Source organism: Netta rufina, assembly GCF_964035555.1.
Source record: "Netta rufina genome assembly, chromosome: Z".
NCBI lineage: Eukaryota > Metazoa > Chordata > Aves > Anseriformes > Anatidae > Netta > Netta rufina.
In genome coordinates, this window is record NC_140126.1 from 24,113,214 (window position 1) to 24,134,763 (window position 21,550).

The window sequence follows — 21,550 nt, forward strand, 5'->3', positions numbered from 1 at the left end:
ATTCCAGAGTTCAGTGGGTTCAGTCCAGTAGTGGGTTAGGAGAGAGGTCTCTCTAGTTTCCAGTTCATTTTTCTCTTAGTTCAGTTTTATGCTGCTTAGGTTTAGTGCATGAACCCCCTTTTCAGTAGTGGGTAGCAGGGAGATTCTTAATGGTCTAAAATTGTTATCTTTAAACAGAACGTCTAAGCTCTAATCATGGGAGAAATTGTCAGGAATTACATTCCTTTCTCAAGTCCAAACTGTACACTCTTCATGTTTGTCCCTGATGTACTGTAAACTTGCTGATATCTCAAGAAAACAGAGGTGAATACACAAAAATATTACTAAGTTTGGCTTTACTCCGGTAGCTTCAAAGGCATTTTGTTTCCTTTTAATTTTTATCATAAAATCAAAAAGGCAGTGGAGTCAAATGCCCAAGCCCCTCAGACATGTATGCCTACCACTTGAAGAGACTTGTATCTGCTGTCTGACCCGTTCAGACCTTCCACTGCCTGGCAAAACAGCAAAGCCTTTTTAGTTGGTATTGGCTCGGGTGGGAAGAAATGGAGAGGCATCGGAAGGGGCACTCCAGTTTTGTTCTTGAGAACAAGGTGTAACCTCAAGGCAAGAGCTGAGGGGCAGTGCCTTTGCAGCTTACTGCAGTGGGAGTTGGAGTAAGAGGAATACTGCAGATCAACTACACAGCATGGAAGCTTCCCATGGTAACTGGGAGAGGAAGACCAGATGTCTTCATGGACCCAGAATTGCCATTGTGTTTGGTGGTGAATTATCCCCATATCTTTTTTCAGTCATCTTTCAATGCAGGTTAATAAGCTTTATTCAAAGGACATGTGAAAGAAGCATGGATGTACCTTTCTTTGGGATACCTACTTGCTTTAAACATTTCCACAAGTGCTTGGTTCAGTAAAACATTTTATTTAAAAGAACAATTGGAAAAGTGTTTACTATCTAATGAATGAGCAAAAGGGTAAAGAATCTGCCAGTGCCATGTCATCTTCCTCCCTCAGGAAACTCTTCTCTAGCTGACTGTGTATCTGCACTTTTAAGGCAATTAATTAGCTTGTTAGTGAGCCATCAGGCTAAAGATTGCAGAAAGCCAGAAATAGTATCACTGGATGATTCATCATCTTAAGTGAATTAATATCTTTATGCTGCATGAAATCTAGGTAAGTAAAGCTCTAAAAGGAAATATTGCAGAGTTTCGTACTGAAACTATGTTCTTAGTTACAGTGTAGAATATTCCTGGGTAAATATTACCTGGTTTAGATCTACTGTACAGTCTGTGTAAACAAAGTAAAGCCTCAGATCACAGTAACTGTAGGGAAGAAATCATGGGAGCTACTTAGTGTGCTCTAGAGTAAGAGAGCGTTTAAAGTGATTTGCATCTGTTGAGAGGGATGTTAATGCAGGCAGTGTGAAGCAAATCAGTCAATGAATTTTGAGATAAGACCCAAAAAAGTAAGGTGTTTAGATTATATTTTCATAATCGACTGGTCAGTTGATCTTTGTTTCTACCAGGTAACTGAACTTGGAAAAGTAAAGAGAATTTCACTGCTTAATAAAAACAAAACTTTATTGTTTCAGTTCTATTGCTCAGCAAAAGATTATTTTAGAGGTTAGTATTTCAAGGAGGGGAAAGAATTGGTACCTGCTGCCACCGTCAAAACTTTTAGGTAGGATGAAATAGCTGGCCTGGATAGCACAGCTAATCATTAGATTCAAACAGCTATGTATTGGTTGTTATAGAGAAGTATTTTATCACTGACTATTTTGTGACTGACTCTCTCTCTCCTTCTTCTTCCCCACCAAATCCCTTTTTGTGACAGGAGCTGTACTCTAAGCTGCATTCACTTGGCAAGGTTGAATCTGAAAGCCTGTTAACCCTGACCACCCAACTCATTAAGGAAAAGCTGCCAGCATGTGAAGTGGAAGATATTGCAAAACATGAGCAGAAGCTAAAGGAGTGGGAGCAAGAAAAAGCACTTCTCATTGAGAGAGAAAGAGAGATGAGAGAGAAGGCTAAGCAGGAACTGGAAGCTAGGAAGCTAGCTCAAGCATCTGCTTAGTACTGGAACTCAAAGACTACCATAATGGTATGCATTCCTCTGTATGTGAACTGAAATGTTCACCATTATTATTTCACTTCAATCCTGCTGCAAGCATGACTACTTACTATATGCAAATAAAGTAATTTCCATGTTGCCTGTTTCCTGAAGTAAAGTACGTGTGGATAGAAATCATCACCCTGTTTATGATATATTTTTGTCCTTTTCATCAGACAGATGGGGTAGGATGCAGACAGCACAAAGAAACAAAGGAATAAGAAGTGGCTTGCCTGTGATGAAAGGTGTAGAGGATAGAAGAAACAAAGGAAGAAGGAGGGATTTCAAACACAAGTTGTTTCAGCAGGGGTTTCTCACAGGAAAGAATGCCTTGGCTACTCTGAAATTCAGCCCCTAAGAGGATTAATGTATATTGATTGCTTTTTTTTCCAGCCCACTTGGAAGATTCAGGGCACTATATGGAGCTGGAAGCCTACTTCAGACTGTGTTTAAAACTGCTTCTAAGGAGTTCTAGCCCACGGAATTAGCACTTGCACAGGCACTCAGATGCGCCTGTAAAAATGCTTCCCTGTAAGGAAGTTAGAAATTTCCGACTTCACTAGCGCTTCTCTGCTCCACTTTTAAGATCAGTAGAGAAACGTACAATCACTTCAGCAAACACCAAGGAGCCTCATTCTGCAGTGCAGTTTCCTTTTATATTCTGGGCACTCTTTCATGTTTTTTTTGACCTAATTCCATTCTTCCCTCAGCTGCGTACACAATCCCATGCCCCGTTCTTCAGATTGGTAATAACAATGTAGCTGTTCACATAGAGCACAAGAAAACAACAAGAGAGAAAGGGTCTTGGGGTGCATCAGCATCTATCTGTGCTTACATTCCCTGTTGCCTCAGAATCTGATCAGGAAATGATTCTGCTGCTCCTGGCAGGGCAAGATCCTTAAAAACAGGGAGACGCTAATAACAGCCCTTCTGTATCGCAGCTTGTTATGGCAACAGTGGTGTCTCACTGTTCTTTACTACAACATCTGATAAGTATTTCCAATTTTAACATGCACCTGTCTAGCCTTAAAGCTAGAAAACTCTCATCACACACTTACCATTAGTCCAGCGAGAACATGCTGCAAATCTGTGAAGTCTACTTGTTTTAAGCGTAAGAAAGCATCTTAACTGTCATCCACCAAATACCTTTCTTATTCCCAGTGAATACACTCACAAAGGGATTGCTGTTTCACATCCAAGAAAATGACAGTAAGGTCCTTCACCCCATATTGGAAACAAGTCCTCTGTTTTCTCCCATGGTACAGTCTCCAGGTAAGGGGATGATTTTGTGACCTGACTAAACCAGCAGTGGCCTTTCCCAGGCAAATTTTCTCTATCAAGTTTCTTGAAGTTTTTTTGTGTTTTTTTTTTTTTTCCTCTCTCTTGCCTTCTGATTGTCAGACGGCCTTAAGGGAAAGCAGGAGGCCAAACACACTCGTAAGAACAATTTCATTAAAAGTGTGGCTTCAGAGCCATTTCTAGTCTAGGCACAGAAGACTGAAGTGTCCCTCCCCTGCCTATGTATTTCAGTTTTTCAGTGTCAGAAGAGGGTTTGTACATCCAAATGTTCACAATTGCTGCTACATCCTCCAATTTCTTTTGCCAACTTCTTGCTACAGGCACTGCTACTCCCTTCTGGGATCTCTTCCACACAACCTCAGTTTGAAGACCCTCTGTGCTGCCACATTGCCTCCAGACATCTCAGCTGTTGATCCTGTGCTGATGAGGCACTATTTGGCTAGGGCACAGTGGGCACTGCTATATTTCTCCATTCTCATTAGCATCTGTTTCTTGGCAGCACGAGGAGCATGCTTCTGGCCCCACCTCCGCCCTCCCTCACCCTGCTCAGTGGATATGCCAGACTGCTAATGCTAATTGAGCTACAGCAAGCTGCTGGCTGCTGCATCCCCCGCTCCCTTGCAGAGCATGCTTTGCTTCCCTCACAACTAACCCCCCCTTACCATTTATTTAGATTTAACTGCTATAGCAACAGGAAAAAAAATAAAATACTCCTCCTAAGCTCTGAGTAACCTGGTAATTAATATTACAGGCTGCCTACTTTTTTCACTCTAAGTGCCCTGTAGGTTTGAATGCTTTCAGCACAGCCTGAAGCCAAGCCTCTTCAACTGTAGATACAGCCTTTCATCCAGGCATGAGCTTTAAACAAATTGGACAGCAACAGTTCTGTGCCACATTGTTCTTCAGGAAAGACCTTTCTGCACTGTGGGTAAACCAGATATTCTGCACTGGAGCTGAATCTGCTCCTGTCTGTGCTCTACCCTTGGGAGAGGGGAGTTTCCTTGCTAAATGCTTTGCCGGCAGCAGAGGAGGAGGTTGCTGCAGCCAGACAAAGGTTGCCAAACCCAAGATCCATGGCAGTGAGTGTTGACCATTTGTAGCTTAAGGAACCAGATGTTTTGCCTCCTCATGTCTGTTCCCTCAGTATCACCCCGAGCAAGAAACCACTCCTGACACTTCTACCAGCCTCACACCAGAGCTACATGTATTCTTCCTTCCCCCTGCATTTCTACCCTCCCCAGATATTTCTCTACAGTCCAGCAGTCTCCGTCTTCCCTGCTTCTCCCCATCCCAGGTCTTGCCACCATCTCACCACAAACTAGTTTCTGCCAAATCGATGTTTTCTCACCAAGCAAATCACAGAATCACAGAATTTCTAGGTTGGAAGAGACCTCAAGATCATTGAGTCCAACCTCTGACCTAACACTAACAGTCCCCACTAAACCATATCCCTAACCTCTACATCTAGAGTACATTTAGTTACAAGAGATGAGGAAAAGGTGGAGGTGCTTAATACCTTCTTCGCCTCAGTCTTTAGCGGCAATCCCGGTTGTCCTCTGGATACTCAGTACCCTGAGCTGGTGGAAGGGGATGGGGAGCAGGATGTGGCCCTCACTATCCACGAAGAACTGGTTGGTGACCTGCTACGGCACTTAGATGTGCACAAGTCGATGGGGCCGGATGGGATCCACCCAAGGGTACTGAGAGAACTGGCAGAGGAGCTGGCCAAGCCACTTTCCATCATTTATCAGCAGTCCTGGCGATCGGGGGAGGTCCCAGTTGACTGGCGGCTAGCAAACGTGACGCCCATCTACAAGGGCCGGAGGGCAGACCCGGGAAACTACAGGCCTGCCAGTTTGACCTCAGTGCCAGGGAAGCTCATGGAGCAGATCCTCCTGAGAGTCATCACGCAGCACTTGCAGGGCAAGCAGGCGATCAGGCCCAGTCAGCATCGGTTTATGAAAGGCAGATCCTGCTTGACGAACCTGATCTCCTTCTATGACAAAGTGACGTGCTGGGTGGATGAGGGAAAGACTGTGGATGTGGTCTACCTTGATTTCAGCAAGGCTTTTGACACCGCCTCCCACAGCATTCTCCTCAAGAAACTGGCTGCTCTTGACTTGGACTGGCGCACGCTTCATTGGGTTAGAAACTGGCTGGATAGCCGGGCCCAAAGAGTCGTGGTGAATGGAGTCAAGTCCAGTTGGAGGCCAGTCACTAGTGGCGTTCCCCAGGGCTCGGTGCTGGGGCCGGTCCTCTTTAATATCTTCATCGATGATCTGGATGAGGGCATTGAGTGCACCCTCAGTAAGTTTGCAGATGACACCAAGTTAGGTGCGTGTGTCGATCTGCTCAAGGGTAGGAAGGCTCTGCAGGAGGACGTTTAGATGTAGAGCTTAGGGATATGGTTTAGTGGGGACTGTTAGCGTTAGGTCAGAGGTTGGACTCGATGATCTTGAGGTCTCTTCCAACCTAGAAATTCTGTGATTCTGTGATCTAAACGTCTTTTAAAGACTTCCAGGGATGGTGACTCCACCACTTCCCTGGGCAGCCTGTTCCAATGCCTCACAACCCTTTCGGTAAAGAAGTTCTTCCTAAGATCCAACCTAAAACTCCCCTGGCACAACTTTAGCCCATTCCCCCTCGTCCTGTCACCAGGCACGTGGGAGAAAACACCAACCCCCACCTCGCTACTGCCTCCTTTAAGGTATCTCTAACTAGCAATAAGGTCACCCCTGAGCCTCCTTTTCTCCAGGCTGAACAAGCCCAGCTCCCTCAGCCGCTCCTCGTAGGATTTGTTCTCCAGACCCCTCACCTGCTTGGTCACTCTTCTCTGGACTCTCTCAAGCACCTCCATGTCCTTCTTGTAGCGAGGGGCCCAAAACTGAAGACAGTACTCGAGGTGCGGCCTCACCAGAGCCGAGTACAGGGGGACGATCACCTCCCTAGCCCTGCTGGTCACACTGTTTCTTATGCAAGCCAGGATGCTGTTGGCCTTCTTGGCCACCTGAGCACACTGCTGGCTCATATTCAGCCGACTATCCACCATCACTCCCAGGTCCTTCTCTGCCTGGCAGCTCTCCAACCATTCCTCTCCCAGCCTGTAGCTCTGCTTGGGGTTATTGCGCCCCAGGTGCAGGACCCGGCACTTGGCCTTGTTGAACTTCATGCAGTTGACCTCAGCCCATCGGTGCAGCCTATCCAGATCCTCCTGCAGAGCTTTCCTACCCTTGAGCAGATCGACACACGCACCTAACTTGGTGTCATCTGCAAACTTACTGAGGGTGCACTCAATGCCCTCGTCCAGATCATCGATGAAGATATTAAAGAGGACCGGCCCCAGCACCGAGCCCTGGGGAACGCCACTAGTGACTGGCCTCCAACTGGACTTGACTCCATTCACCACGACTCTTTGGGCCCGGCTATCCAGCCAGTTTCTAACCCAACGAAGCATGCGTCAGTCCAAGTCAAGAGCAGCCAGTTTCTTGAGGAGAATGCTGTGGGAGGCGGTGTCAAAAACCTTGCTGAAGTCAAGGTAGACCACATCCACAGTCTTTCCCTCATCCACCCAGCACGTCACTTTGTCATAGAAGGAGATCAGGTTCGCCAAGCAGGATCTGCCTTTCATAAACCCATGCTGACTGGGCCTGATCGCCTGCTTGCCCTGCAAGTGCTGCGTGATGACTCTCAAGAGGATCTGCTCCATGAGCTTCCCTGGTACTGAGGTCAAACTGACAGGCCTGTAGTTCCCCGGGTCTGCCCTCTGGCCCTTCTTGTGGATGGGTGTCACGTTTGCTAGCCGCCAGTCAACTGGGACCTCCCCTGATAGCCAGGACTGCTGATAAATGATGGAAAGTGGCTTGGCCAGCTCCTCTGCCAGTTCTCTCAGTACCCTTGGGTGGATCCCATCCGGCCCCATTTTCCACATTTTCCACTAACCTACCTGTACTGAATTGAATTTGCCTTTTGCCAGTTTTGTCAGCTTTCCCTGCTTCCCTGCTTCCCTTCTGATCTCGCCTGTGATCCTCTGCATGCTCCTCCCATGCATCATCTCTTGTCTGTTTCTTCCCCAGCAGACCTCTCGTTGTCTACCCTGTCTCAGACAGCACTGCACCCTGGGCTCTGTAGGCTGCAGCCCAGGACACCCAATTCTCAGGCACATTTTTCAGGCCCCTGCTCACACTCGGGAAGCTGGAAACAAAGATTAGCTGATTCTTGGGAGGGGGAGGAACTCCCAGTTTTCGTGGTCTCTCTTGCCTGGTAACTTTAAGCCAGGTGAATAGTGAAGCAGGCAAATTGTGAGACAAGGGCACTCAGAGACCATTTGGGACCAGTGCTCTGCAGGCACCTGCTCAGCTTCACAAGGGAGATAACACCACAAATGCAACAGCATGAGAAATGAACAGAATAGCAACTGAGCTTGCCTTGCCTACTTTTCTCCTTCCCACTGCAGGAAAAGTAGTATAGAATTGGCTTCCTCCCCCAGCTCCACTTCATAAATCACATTGCACACACACCTGTTTTTCAGCTGCTTCCTAGGGTAAGCTTAACAAGGAGACTGAATAATTCTGTCCAGTTCTGTCAGAAAAGTGACTCAGGACATTCTGCAATCTCAGATCTCAGTCCATCTCAGCTCACCCCAAACTGGAAAGTTGCTTTTGTTTTTGTCTGTTTCCATAAAACAGTAGCATTCATCTTTCCTTTTGCCTTTATTCTCAACAACGATTAAGAATTAACAATAGCACTGCTAACAGTAAATGCAGTCTTAACAGTATTATGATTAATGTCAAGTCTATTTTATTTATCTTGAACCATCTTTTTTTTTTTTTTTTTTAGTCTAATTTTTAACAGATTCTTGATTTCTTCTGTTCTGGCAAGTTTCACATGAGAATGATATATCTAAGTGTTTTGCCCTATTACAAATAATGCAGAAAAGAAAGTTAACAACACAAAAAAGAGCCTTTCCCACCTTGGGCTTAACTGGCTTTTCCTTTCATGTGCTTTCACCTGCATGTAATCTGCTGGTTCACAGAGGTGCATTTTCCCTCCTGACAGCACTGGTTGCTGTAGCTGAGCTTGGTGTTGGGAGGGTTTTATCTTCTTCTGGAGCTCCACCGCACTGAGCTAACCTTTCATCCCCATCCAACAAGCTGGTCTTTGTCGCAGTGTAAGCATTCAGAACCTGCAGATTTCTCCCAAATGATACCTCAGCTGGTGTTAACACTCTCTGGTTTGGCCTCTGTCTTCTGTGCAGTGAAGTGACTGGTGAGGCATCTGGCCATATCAGACTGGGTTCTGCACAAATTTTAGACACGGAACGGTTCAGGCCCTGTTTCATTCTTTCAGTTTTTCCTAACAATTACATGTGGTAGGGTTATGCAGTTGTTGGGTGATAGCTGATGTTTCGTGTAAGCTTTTTGAAACCTGGGCTGTGAAATGGCTGCCCTGCTCGGAGTCGATGTTGTCTGGAGCTCCAGACCCGGTCACCACATCTTTTAATGGGAGCTTGACTGCCTGCCATCTGCACTGCCAGCTGGAAGAGTCTGCTCTTCACTGTGCACTGCTGGATGCATCACGCTTTTTTGGGAGGTCTTTTCTGGGAGGCTGATAGCTTCTAACAAATCCTTGATCTGCTCAGCATTTGCTCTCCAGCCACTGCTGGAGCTCTGGAGGTCACAAAATGCCCTTGTTTCCACAACTGTCCTGTCCTGTAGCATGGCAGATGGGTACAAGAGCATACTTCAGGTCCCTGTAGCTATTCACTTTGTTCCCTTGTGCTTCCCTGCAGGCTTCTGCCAGGGCTACCAACTCGGCTGCTGGAGCATCGTGTCTGGGAGAAACAGGCTCTGCCATTAATAAGCACCTTGTGCTGAGTCAGGAGGGCGGCATACCCTGTTACTTCTGATCCCAAGGTGATCAGCCTACAAAAGCCTGGAGTTGGCAGGGCATGTCTGTAAGGTCTGCTCTTACCTCTTCTCAATTTTGGGTGACCTCTGTGCAGTCACAATGTGGTTCCCCATCACCCAGGTTCAAGGTGTTGCTTCTCTGCTGTCAGCAACAGCAATTCGTACTGCTGGAGTCTCTGAAAACTCAACATGTGTCGATTTAGTGATCCTCAGTTTGACATCATGTGGGGTGTTTACAGTCAGTGGGTGTGCTAACACAATCTTCCCCTATTTTTCTGCCATCAGTCTTCTGAGGCTGTTGTTTATATGTTTATGGAATCAGACAAAAACAAAAGCAACTCTCCAGTTTGGTATTAGCAGAGATGGACTGTAAGAACAAATACAGAATAATGATTGGGTTAGGCAAAAAAAAAATTTTAAAAATAAAAAAAAATCCCATCCTATTATTCTGCAATCAAGAGATTAAAAAACACTGTGTAAAAAACTGTTTGAAAAACAAGGAAATAAAGTTTGAAACTGTTCATTAATCAAGCCATTTTTACAAAGCACTACTATAATATCTTTAAGAAATATTCACCCAAAGCCATTGTGATGTTACATTTATCAACACATCCTGTTGTAACTCTGTTAATTTTGTTGAATTTAATGACCCTGCTGTTTCTGTGTGCTGCTTGTTCACATGTGAAAATGCAGCACCCCTTTTCAAAGAAGTGCTCATGCATCGGTATTGAAGAAGATACAGGCCTGGAGCTTACCCCACAAGAGAAGTGGGGTCTGCAGGGAGGAGGCGAACCGCTCTGCTCTGCCCTGCTCTGTGTGAATTGCTCTGCAGGGAAGAGCGGCCTGTTTCACCTGGAGTTTGGCACCGCTTGCTTTGTCTCTGCCAGTGCCACAAATGGAGGTGAGCTGTGGGGCTGGGGCAGTGGTGCGATTGCATGGGCTGCGGGGCGTCAGGATGGGGATCAGACGTAAGGCACCGCAAGTTTTAACTGGGCTGAGGGGGCTCTCCCTCCCGTCTCCCCAATGGAGGAGGGGTGCCATGATCATGGCTAAACCTATTTTTGTGTTCTCTACAAATGCAAAAGCTTCTGAGTTCTTCCAGTCTCTCACCCTGGTACTCATTAGATGCGAGCTTACAAACCAATTAGCACTTCTTCACTGGGAGACATTTTTTTTGAAATGTTGCTGCTCCTTGCTGCAGCACTTCAGGCAGCTGCCTAGACATTTCATGTCTAGACACACATGGATGGGACTGTCAAAATATTCCCTGGAGGAGAGAGACCACAATCTTTCTTGGTAGTAACACTATGTCCTTTGTATCAATCTCCTCTTCTGGAAATGTTCCTTCACATCCTGTTTTCTTTTGTAATTACAGATGTGATTTGAATTAAAGCTATTGAAGTTGCTCCCTTGTAAGTATATTTTAAAATCATTGGAGTACATCTTCCTTTATAAAAGTTTTTGAATAATTTCCCTGCTCATTATCCTGTTTCATTTTATATAACTGAAGGCACAGGAAAAGTTCTCAGTACTGAAAGTAATGCATTTACATGCACAATCACAAAGTTGTGCATGCAAACGTGGTGACTACCAGCCTAAATAACACCTGCCAGCACTGTCACCCATGGTACAGCACTGTCAGGATTGCACATGCTAGGCAGTGCTAACAGCTCCCCCTGCTTCCCCAGGTGTGGGAGAGAGCCTTCTCTCCACAGCAGTAGCCAGAAGAAACAAAACAGTGCAAAAGCAAAGCCTGTTTGATGCGTTGGCATGAATGTATTTGCTATTGGGAGAAACACTAGCACTTTAAAGGTTAAATCTCTCCCTTAGAATCCAAAAAGCAGCTTCCCAATTCAAATCCATGGCAGACAGCAAATACGCTGCTGATTAGGTAAGCAAATATGTAACTCTTCCTCCCACAAGTGTCACTGGCAGAGCACTTCCAGCAAAGCAGTGAAGGTCATTATGCATTATTCACAAGAGGAAAATTACATATTTATTCCCTTGCAGCTCAAATAAATGTTGCCTGAAGCCTTACACAGATGGGCTCTATTTACAGTAACACCCGATCATGTCAAAATAAGGTTACTAGATGCATGTGGGGCTGGCCACACGCTGCTCTGTGCACAGTGCTGGTACTGACCCCCTCCCTAAAGTTGTGGACCTACTCCCAGCTGCAGAGGAGGGCTGGCTGGTACGAGGCTGGTTTCTGACCCCATCTGTTCATCGCTGTGCCACCGACACAGGCAGAAGACATCCTGAGGCACAGGTTAGCAAATGTCCTGCTTTCCCCCACCTCCTCAGAAAGCTGGAGTCATATTTACAAAAAGAAGTTGCACTGTTGACTTCGGGTGATGCAAGTTCTGGTTTGCAGAATGCCATCTGATCCTGCAAGTGCTGCTGCTGTTTTTTTGCTGGAGGTATTTATGCAGAAACTACAATTTAACTTCACAAAAGGGTCTAGCAAGTGCTTGAGGACATTTGTGGAAAGTAAAGTTAAATTTAACTTCCTAGACATGTAATCGTAGGAAATGTTAATATCAGGACATGTCTGATGGAGATAATCTACTGCTGCAGAAGTGACAAATGACTTTAAGTTGAGACAGTGATTCCTTCAGAACAAAACTTTTGAGAATGAATCGTAGGCCAAGAATTAGTCACAAAACATCAGTTCAAGAGAACAGGTAGTAAATGTGTTGCTATCTACTCTGGGTCAGTCTCCTTATGGAAATACAGCTTTCAGTAGTTACAAAGCTTGGCTCAGTCAGCAACCACTATAGTACTGACTCTGTTATTGCTCCTAAACTTTTCTGATACATCAAGACCAACTCAATGTAAATTGCAGATATCCCAGGCACAGAAATAGCACTGCAGCCCCATTACACTTTAGATTATCAGGATAAAATTCAGCTTCCAAAATACCTTGTTTATTGCAAATCCTGACAATTCTTCCCCTAAACGAACTGGGAGAGAAACTATCAAGTCTATCCCACTCTAACACACAATGTAGCTGCTGCTATAATTATATCTGTGGAAACTGCAAACTCTTTCTGGAAATACTGAGTTGCAGTCCAGGGGGTTCACATTAAGTATTGAAGTGGCTCAGTGGTTTAGCTTACCGTAAACTGTTCAAGCTCAGTAATGTGGCTGGGCTGGGATAATGTGAGGTTCACTGAGCAGGGCTTTCTGCACCTTCACAGGTACACAGGATGTAACCACAGTTTATATAGAAACTGCTAGCTTTGCTTATGTCAGGATATACGTTCCACCTACTTTGTTTGTCTTCTCTGTGTAATTCACAACCACGGGTGACAGGCAGAGCAGTGGTGCGATGTGTGAATCGTGGTGTATGCAGCTGTTTTGGCAGTGAAGCTGGCAGCAGATGCACAGTCACACTCTGCCTCCTCCTTGCCAGCTGTTCACACTGGGGACAGTACTGCTGGAGTCGCAAGGGGGAGAAGCAGCTACATCAAGTGGTAAGGGTCTGTGAAAAACAGCGCACCAAGCTCAGGCAGCCTGCAGAGCCTGCTGATTTAGCTCGTTAGTTCTCCTCAACATTTAGGGGAATAAAAATACTTTAATTTCTGGTGGGAAAGGTGCTGAGCATGCAGTCAAAAGCCAGTAAATCCCCTGGTAAGTGCTGGGTAGTTTGGCTTTGCTCTGCCTCTACAGGGTTGGGGCTGAATATGAGGAAAACACACACAGCAGAACAGAGGACAATGCTCTGTGGGAGCATTCATGCTAGCCTGGACTAGTCATATCTGTTGGAGGTGGAGGTAAGGAGCTCAGCAGCAGTCAGCAGTGGAAGACTCTTTGCTGGGTGAAGGCCATGTGCAATGCTCATGTAGCAGAATCACCGTGAGACCAGAGACACCCCCTAGGAAGTCAAAGAGCTTCGCTGTAACCCTGGGAATGAGCTGGATGTGCCACCATGGATATTACTCAAGGGACCCTTACACACCCTTTTTCATCCCATTCTAGGAACCAGAAATAGCTACAATTTCCTCCCAACCGTAAAGAACTAAAAATTAATATTAAACAGCCTACAGGTCTGGGGTGCTACCAAGCAGATTCTTCATTTTAGAGAGACCCAAGAGACCCGAGGGAGCATCATTTGCCTGTGTCTTCCATAGTACTTCACAAGCTGACTGAATTTGTTCATTAATAACACTAGTGGAAATAAAAAATCTCCTTGTAATCAAGTGCTTTGAAGATGAGTTTTCATGTGGCCCCTTGAACCAGCAAACCAATGCTAGAGACCAAGCTGGTCTATCCTTTTGACAGGTACTAGGGGTGGTCCCACCAGTGTTAAGCCTTACACTGCAAGTATAGATGAATAATTGGGATTGAAACCTGACCTGGCCTATTCTACATATTCATTCTAATATATTTTAAGGAACATATATAATATTTAATATATCTTAAGGCATTTTTTGAGCACAGCAGCTCAAAAAAACTTGACATAAACATACTTGAGGTATAAGATTCATAGCATTCACTCCCCTCATCTGGTCTTCATTTTCCTCTGCTTAGCTGCAGTCAGCCCAATTCAAGCCAAGCACAACATTTTTTATTAATATAATTGGAAGTTATAAATGAAACCGTAGAAGTCAGAGACAGAGAGGGGTGCACAAGCAGGACTGCTGTCTGAGGAGGAAGGAAACCACTCTGTGCCACAGCTTCTCTGGGGAGCCAGCACCCCCTGCTCCCCGCCACCCTAGCCTTGACCTGCTGATGGCTATCACCCACTGGCTCGCTGCTCACCAAGGAGAAAAAACGGGAAGGAGCAATTCAGTCTTGTTAAACTGCAACAACTCTCTGGTTTGGAAAAGATCTCTTTTCAAACCAGGGTGGGCTCAGTTTGATGTAGCTTTATTGGGTATCATCTCTGACACAGCCACTTGAATGTGTACTTACTGAAAATGAGGTGTTTTCTCATGCTGCTGGGGAATACAGAAATGAGAACAAAAAGAAGCCACATCATGGTACATCATGGTAATGTTTTACACCACGAGAGATAAAAGTAATCTTCATTTATTTTCAAATTTCTAAATAGAGATTGGTTCTAATCTAATACTTAAATAATCACTGATATTTTGAGCTAAACCCCATATAATAGGCAACCATGATTGAAGGAAAGAGGAAACTTACAAATACGTACACACACAAAGACAAGAAACATATCAACACCACTTTACCACTTTTGTATTTTATTGTGGAACTGAGTTTGTTTCCTTTACATCAAATATCCTCAATGGAAGAGGGGATATTGCACACAAATATCATAAAAGCACTACATATTACTTTCACTGGAAACTAATTTTCTACATTAGATATGACTGGATAGAATAGAAGTGATGCAGGATTATAAGACATAATACCATACACAGCTGCAGACTGACACAAACACCATTCAGAACAAGAGAGAGGAGGTGTGTGAGGTGCTTCTCAGCCAGCAACAAGACTGTTTCTTTCCATGGTTTGGAAGATAATGGCTGCATGCAAATGCGTGAAAGCATATTTCAGATTTGCTCTTTTACAATTGTGATTACAGCCCAGTCTTGAAGAGGTAGCTCCTGCCATTTGGAGCTCCTAGCAAGTCTAGTGCAGAGAAGCTTTGTATTATTTTTCTCCCTTTTTCTTTTTCTCTCCTTTCAATATTTTTATGCAATTGTTTTATTTAGTTATTTAATTTTTAGATTTTTTTTTTGTAAAGTCACAACAAACAGACTATTTTTTCTTTTTTTCCTTTTATTTTAAATAGCAAACATTTTTAAACCGGGTGAATAGTATACTTGCATTCTAAGAAATGCTTACCCTTAGTTGGTTTTAGTGTTTTGTTCAATTATTAAGTGAAAAGATGAAAGCTTACAGTTTCTTTCAAGTGTAAGTATTATACTTTTTCCTTTTCTAATAAATCCAGACCAACAAAATTACTATTTCTCTCAAAACATCATTACTGAGCAAGAACCTCTGGCGACAGATGAACAGAGAGAAGCATATGACATAAATGTTCAAAATGCACGGTAAGCGCTCTTTGGAGCTGACTTGCTTGTGGCGGGAGGGATTGAAAATTCAATTAACAAATCAATTAAATCTTAGTAAAATGAGTACCGGAACTCTCCTAAATAGTGTAAGCTATTGCAGACAATAAAGAAAAAGAAAAAAAAAAAACAAACATTCATATGTACGGTTAGCTCCATTCACCACAGCATGTAAGGTAATTAAAAAAAGTCAAAAGTGAATTTTTGAAAGATGGGGTGAAAAGTAAAGGTCAATGAAGTCAGGCCCACCACAGGACTTTGAAAAGGCATGCAAGAGAGGCCCTGTCTAAGTTCAGGAGTGGGAGGTGATCTCTAAAGTTAATTCTTCATTGAAATTTTATTAAGCAGTATACTTAGTAGCATAAAGATCATGACTGGGATGCTATTATGGATAACACCATCATTTAAATGGAGTGTCCTTTACACTCAGACACTGAATCTTTATAATTAGAGTAATCAATAACAAACCATGCTCCTAGAAATCTATGCCGATCAACAGCACTCATCATTAATGTACATGGTACATTTTGATGACTGTTCTAAGCTAATTGTGTAGTATTATAACTAGCACAGTTAGATTAGTTCCACAGGCAGGAAAGACATTAAGGGCAAGAGGAGCTAATGGAGGAGGGAGTTCATCGCTGTGTTGCACCCAGGGGTGGTTGCCAGTTAAAAGGGAATGGATGGAACAGGCATTACAAAACCTCGGAAGAGCCAGGCTGGGCTTTTAATATTATTGTAGCAGAAAAAAAATAAAAAATAAAATAAAAAGATGCACGTTTTAAGGTCAGCTGTAACTACATTATTATTTTTTTTTAAGTAGAACTAATGCTTGAGCCATCACAAACTTGCTTGGGGAGATTTAAGGCTTAATTCTAATTTAATTTACAGTAGGATTGAATGACTGTAACTTCCCTGATTGTAGTGAAATTGATCTTGACTCTCAGTGGTGTGGGATTTATCTCAGGACCACTTCTGTACTTAAAACAGATTTTCTTCCAAAGCAGAGGTGCAAACTGTTTCAGATTTTGTCATAAAATCAGAAAATCTGTTAATCTGTTCCCACTCAAAATGTTTGAGATCTTACCTATATAAGAAAGTAGACAAAGCAGAAAGAATTGTAGAAACAATACAACTATTCTGCCAAATATTTTGCCTATAACTTTGAAAACTATGTATTACTAACATAATTTTAAGTAAATGATTATGAGCCCAGCAAACATGCTTGCTTTCACAATACATTTCCACCTGCCTTTTGTGCCATAGTCATTCTGAGTTATTCTTAACAACTTAAAAGGTATAGCAATAAATAAAACAGCATTGCTAGAGATACCTAAAAAAAGAAGACATTAAAAATAAATCAAAAACCCCAACAATTGACAAACAGTAATTCACAGCATTAAATGGGCCTCAGGAGCCCATATTTAAAGGGCCCTAAAGCAGGATTAAAAAAATCATAAAAATTAGGAGTGCAAACTTATACCTAACAAAAATATCCTAACTATGTAAATTTGAAATAAATTAGAAGTAAAGAAAATAAAATGAGGTCATAGTTCACTACATTGTGAAACTTAATATCAGCCATAACAGTGAATCATACAGACCAGCACATATCTCCATTTCGGAGGCCTTTATACCTTCTTTAAATTCTGATTTGCAAACCTTCTACAAAGTATTTTTTTTTTTTAATTTGGGTAAAACTTCTGAGACTAAAAAATCCAAACTGTCTTAAATCATGGAACTGTTCTACATGCTGTTCCTCTGCAGGCAGTCTAGAGAAGGAAAGAAAGGGGAAAGGAAAGGAAAGGAAAGGAAAGGAAAGGAAAGGAAAGGAAAGGAAAGGAAAGGAAAGGAAAGGAAAGGAAAGGAAAGGAAAGGAAAGGAAAGGAAAGGAAAGGAAAGGAAAGGAAAGGAAAGGAAAGGAAAGGAAAGGAAAGGAAAGGAAAGGAAAGGAAAGGAAAGGAAAGGAAAGGAAAGGATTTATTTTAGCTTATTGCTTATTCTATCTTTTCTCAAGATCTTGTGAGGGTTGAGAATGTAGACACTTGTAAATATTAGGCAATCAACATTTCAAATTCCATTTTCTTTCATCATCAATAGATTAATTTTATCATTAGGGTGCCCCCTCTGCACCTATCCCCAAAAAAGGTTTTGGCAGTTGACTATTTTCAATAAATTTTAGTTTAATATCCATTCTCACTAGAACCTTAAACAACATTATTCATTTATCTTACAAAACTACTAAAAAAACTGCCTTCACCTGAAAAATTTTTCTTTGCGTTTTCCTGTAAATGAAAACTTTTGTTAAAAATTCATCTATTAAAAGTTCACACATTGCTAAAAAAAGGTTTCTGTACATTTGTTCCCATATTCACTCTTAAATTAAACAAATAAAATAATGTAAGACAAAGGAAGGTTGAATACTGTACAGACTCGCAGGTAACCTTTTTATCATTCTGAAAATTTCACTAAGTTTTGCAACTCTGATACTGGACACCACTTCAATCCTGCTTCCACAGTACAAAAGAAGCTTTCAAAAGAAATGCTCGTCTTGCCTTCTTCAGCTGTCCAGGTGCACCAATGAAGTGTTCACATGACTAAGATATGTAATTCATAGCACCGAGCCATTTGACCAGTCAGATAGGTTTCTAGTACCACACATGCACACTCACACTTCTTTACTGGTGTAACTATGATCCTACACTGGTGTTTATAAATTTGCTGTCTCAACAGTAAAAAATAAGTGCATCGAGTTTCTTTGTACATTCAAGTCACTTTCTAAGGCAAATTGTCTACTGTATGTACTCCCAACTGCTTTGGTATTTTGCTTCAGTCAATCAACAGTTGACATGGGTGTTTAAGCATGTGGACTGGTCAATTCTGAGTGGAGTAAGTGGACTTTTGCTGGGAGTATGCCTTAGACCAATAATTCTGGATGTTAAAAGGAAGGTTTTAGAGTTCTGGATGGGGTTCAGACAATGTGCATATTTGGCCTATGATTGTTATGGTATGTCAGTATGCAGAGTTCAAATTAAAGTGGAAAACTGCTAATGAGAGTTTTAAGTTTTATGTCCTTTCCTAGCCACGTTCTCTTTCTTTGCATTTTCCAGCTAACTTAACTCTGTAAAGTAAGGACCCCCTTTGTGATAGCTCGGATTGATACAAATTTAAAACTTCCTTTTCATATGAGAGCATAAGCAGACTGCAGTAAGCGATACATCTATTGCCATAAGACTAATGCAGATCTAATTATTTTTTACTTTCTCCTCCTACCCCTCTCTCTCTTTCTCTCTTGTTGTGTTTCTTTAGAGGGCAAATGCCTCTACCTGGCAGAAGTCAGTTATGGTTGCTAGTGCATGGTTTCCAAACGTTCAGCGGAGATGAAACTGGATCTGTATTTTTGCAGTAATTTGAACCCTACTATAGGAATACTGTTACTTCCCTTAGCAATCAGCAAAGACTGAAAAATATTAGTGACTTGCATCACCGTGACACAGTATAGCATTTGGCAGGTATATAGTTCAGCAGTTGAAATAGATGGGTTGAATTTTTAGAAAAGGTGTTTTCAAACTGAAGAATTTCTGGAAACAAAGTTTAACGTTGTGGTGCGTGGTCTTGTTCTTACAGTTCAATCTTGCATGCGGGAAAAGATTCATCTTGCATAACAACCGTGCTGCTGCTTGCCAAAACCATGATGTTGAGGTCCTGCTGTTTCTCATGGGTCTCTTGGTACCATTCTCTCATCACTTCTGAGTCATGTGTTGGGATTAAGGTCACCTGCAACATGAAAAAGTAGAGCTTCTCAGGCATGAGCAACAGAAGAAAATCATAAGAAAAATGGCTTTGTTAAAAGTGCCAACCAACAGCTACATTTCCCTTTTGGAAAGATCAGATCTTTATGCAGTAAATAATAAGATAAATTTATGGATAAAAAGAAATTAAAAAACCTGCTTCTATAAAGTGCTCAAATACAGCTTTTCAGAGAAGGAGCAAGGTATAGTCTGCACTGATATTCCTTCTGATTATGGCCTATTTATTTATTTACTTATCACATTGGAAAGGCACAAGGAGTTTCCAAGTGTACATGGTTGCTGTACAAACCACAGAATGTTATTTTTTTCTTTCCTACATGCAAACTGAAAGGTTAGCAAAACCAGATCATTTATGGTATAATAATAACATGAAACAGCGAAATGGCCCTGTAAATAATGCATTTCCAACCATTGTATTCTACAGGGTCAGGTCAGAAGAGCGAGGAATGGAGGTGCGGCTGACCACAGCTCCGTACTTCACTCATGTACCACAGCTCCGTACTTCACTCATGTGTCCTCTCACTGGTTTCACCACTGATGAAATGAGGTGCCCTAGCTGGGAACCTCCTGTCCAGAGCAGTGGCTGTCCACTCTACAGGTGTACTGGCTACCCATGGTTGCTTCTCAGAAAAGTTTTAATTTCCAGGCAGAAATACTAGCGAAGAGCCTACCTGCATGTTGCTCTCCCACTGGGCCTTGCCCTCCAGCAGGGAGTCCAGAACAGCCCTGCTTGGCTCCTCGGCTGCAGCATCGTTCCCACTCACCACGTAGTAGGATGACCGCACCCTCTTGAAAAACTCAACGTCAACATTCTTACTGTTGCTGTGGTTGGGAATGTACACCAGATCCAAATACACTGGAGGTCCTGGAGGCACAGCTGTAGATTTTGCTGACTTAGTAGTCCCAGGTCCTTTGGAAATCAAACAACAAAAGAATACATCCCGGGGTGGTTAAAAACATGTATTTATTAGTGACCATTAAAATCATTGAGGTGATACTCCTTAAAATAGCTACTGCTGGTTAAGTGTTACAGTTGTACTTCTGTGTCTTCTGAAACAATTATGGCATTACCCTCCTACACCTAATGACACTTTCCAGCTTTGTCAAATCCAAATACTGATTGTACTAGGAAGAAAAAATCTGAACACATGTAACTAACTATATAATACAATAAAAACTCACTGCCACAAAACCAACAATTGACTGAACATTTCCCAGTAATATGCTACTATTATCCAACAATTACTACACAAATCTGTGATTACAGAATTACCATTCAATAAATGGCAGCCTTAATTTCTAAGTTAAAAAGCGCAGCTTTTTGAAAGTCTCAGATCTGCATGATGATGAAACATAGGGTCACACAGGGAGCCATGCAGATTTGAAGCTATCTTTATTTATATACAAAAATTGGCCACATCACAAAAAGCAGGGGGAAGAAACTGCAATGCATAGTGCAGTGGCAAAGAAGAGCTTCATTCGAAAGGAAGTCCAAATTTTAAACACTCACACAGTTACAAAAAATCTGCTTTTGCCATACACTGGATCACAGTGTGAACTGGCAATCAGGGTTCAATCAGTAATCATATTCAGATAATGGCCATTTATTGATTACTAGCCTCCTTGTGATGTTATAGAGGATGAAGTTTGGAAAACTAAATTATCTGAGCAGTATCCTTTATTTAGGGTCACATATTGAAAGGCCAGAAAAGTCCTTTAGAATTGTCTAGCTTGATCTGATATTCATCAGAGGACAATATGCCAAACAAGCATCATAATATGAAAATATTTCCAGAATTAGAGCATTTTTAACTATTGGGTATATTACAAAATCTTTTACTATCTTTTATCACAAAAATAATAATAATAATAATAAAAATATATCAATAATACATCTTCTGGAATTTTGGACACTAACTTTGCGTACAATATTGGGCATTTTATTTTAAACCTAAATGTCAATATCAAATAAGAGTCTTGTCTTAAGCTCTAGCATAGGCCTGGGAGATATGTTTCAAGGAAAAATAATCTAATATAGAGCTAAAGTTCTAGAGAAATGTACAGCATGAGGAACTAAACTGCTGTTTTGAAAGGCATCTACTAACAGAGACATGCAAACTATGGTATAAGAAATGAACAGTGGACTACTTCAAATGGGAGAGCTATGGACATGAATGTTGGTTTGCTTGTACTGAATCACAGACCTGCTGGGAGTAAAAAGCTTTCAAGAAATTTCAGTCCTGTTGATAACAGTAAAATCAGAGTATCCTCAAAACTCTGTAATAAGATCTGCTGGAAACAACCTATTAGCACAATGCCTTCTTCAGTAATTTAATTTGTATTTTATTACTACTTAGAAGGCACAACAGTCATTCAAAATGACATTA

At 42.3% G+C, this 21,550-nt stretch overlaps 2 protein-coding genes across 4 annotated transcripts in view; one reads left to right on the forward strand and one right to left on the reverse strand.

Annotated features, from left to right (window-relative positions):
• Nucleotides 1-2,201, forward strand: part of MRPS27 (mitochondrial ribosomal protein S27) — a 45,204-nt gene extending 43,003 nt beyond the window's left edge. The window contains exon 11 of the mRNA XM_084305042.1: nucleotides 1,827-2,201. Within this exon, the coding sequence (XP_084161168.1) occupies nucleotides 1,827-2,066 (240 nt within the window). The 3' untranslated portion in view covers nucleotides 2,067-2,201. The remainder of the gene's footprint in view (nucleotides 1-1,826) is intronic.
• Nucleotides 2,202-18,972: 16,771 nt separating this feature from the next.
• MAP1B (microtubule associated protein 1B) overlaps nucleotides 18,973-21,550 on the reverse strand; it is a gene marked incomplete at both ends in the record, with an annotated part of 65,710 nt that continues 63,132 nt past the window's right edge. For all 3 annotated transcript variants that reach the window (XM_084304835.1, XM_084304836.1, XM_084304834.1), the window contains 2 exons: nucleotides 18,973-19,128; nucleotides 19,835-20,073. In XM_084304835.1, the coding sequence (XP_084160961.1) occupies nucleotides 18,973-19,128; nucleotides 19,835-20,073 (395 nt within the window). The remainder of the gene's footprint in view (nucleotides 19,129-19,834; nucleotides 20,074-21,550) is intronic.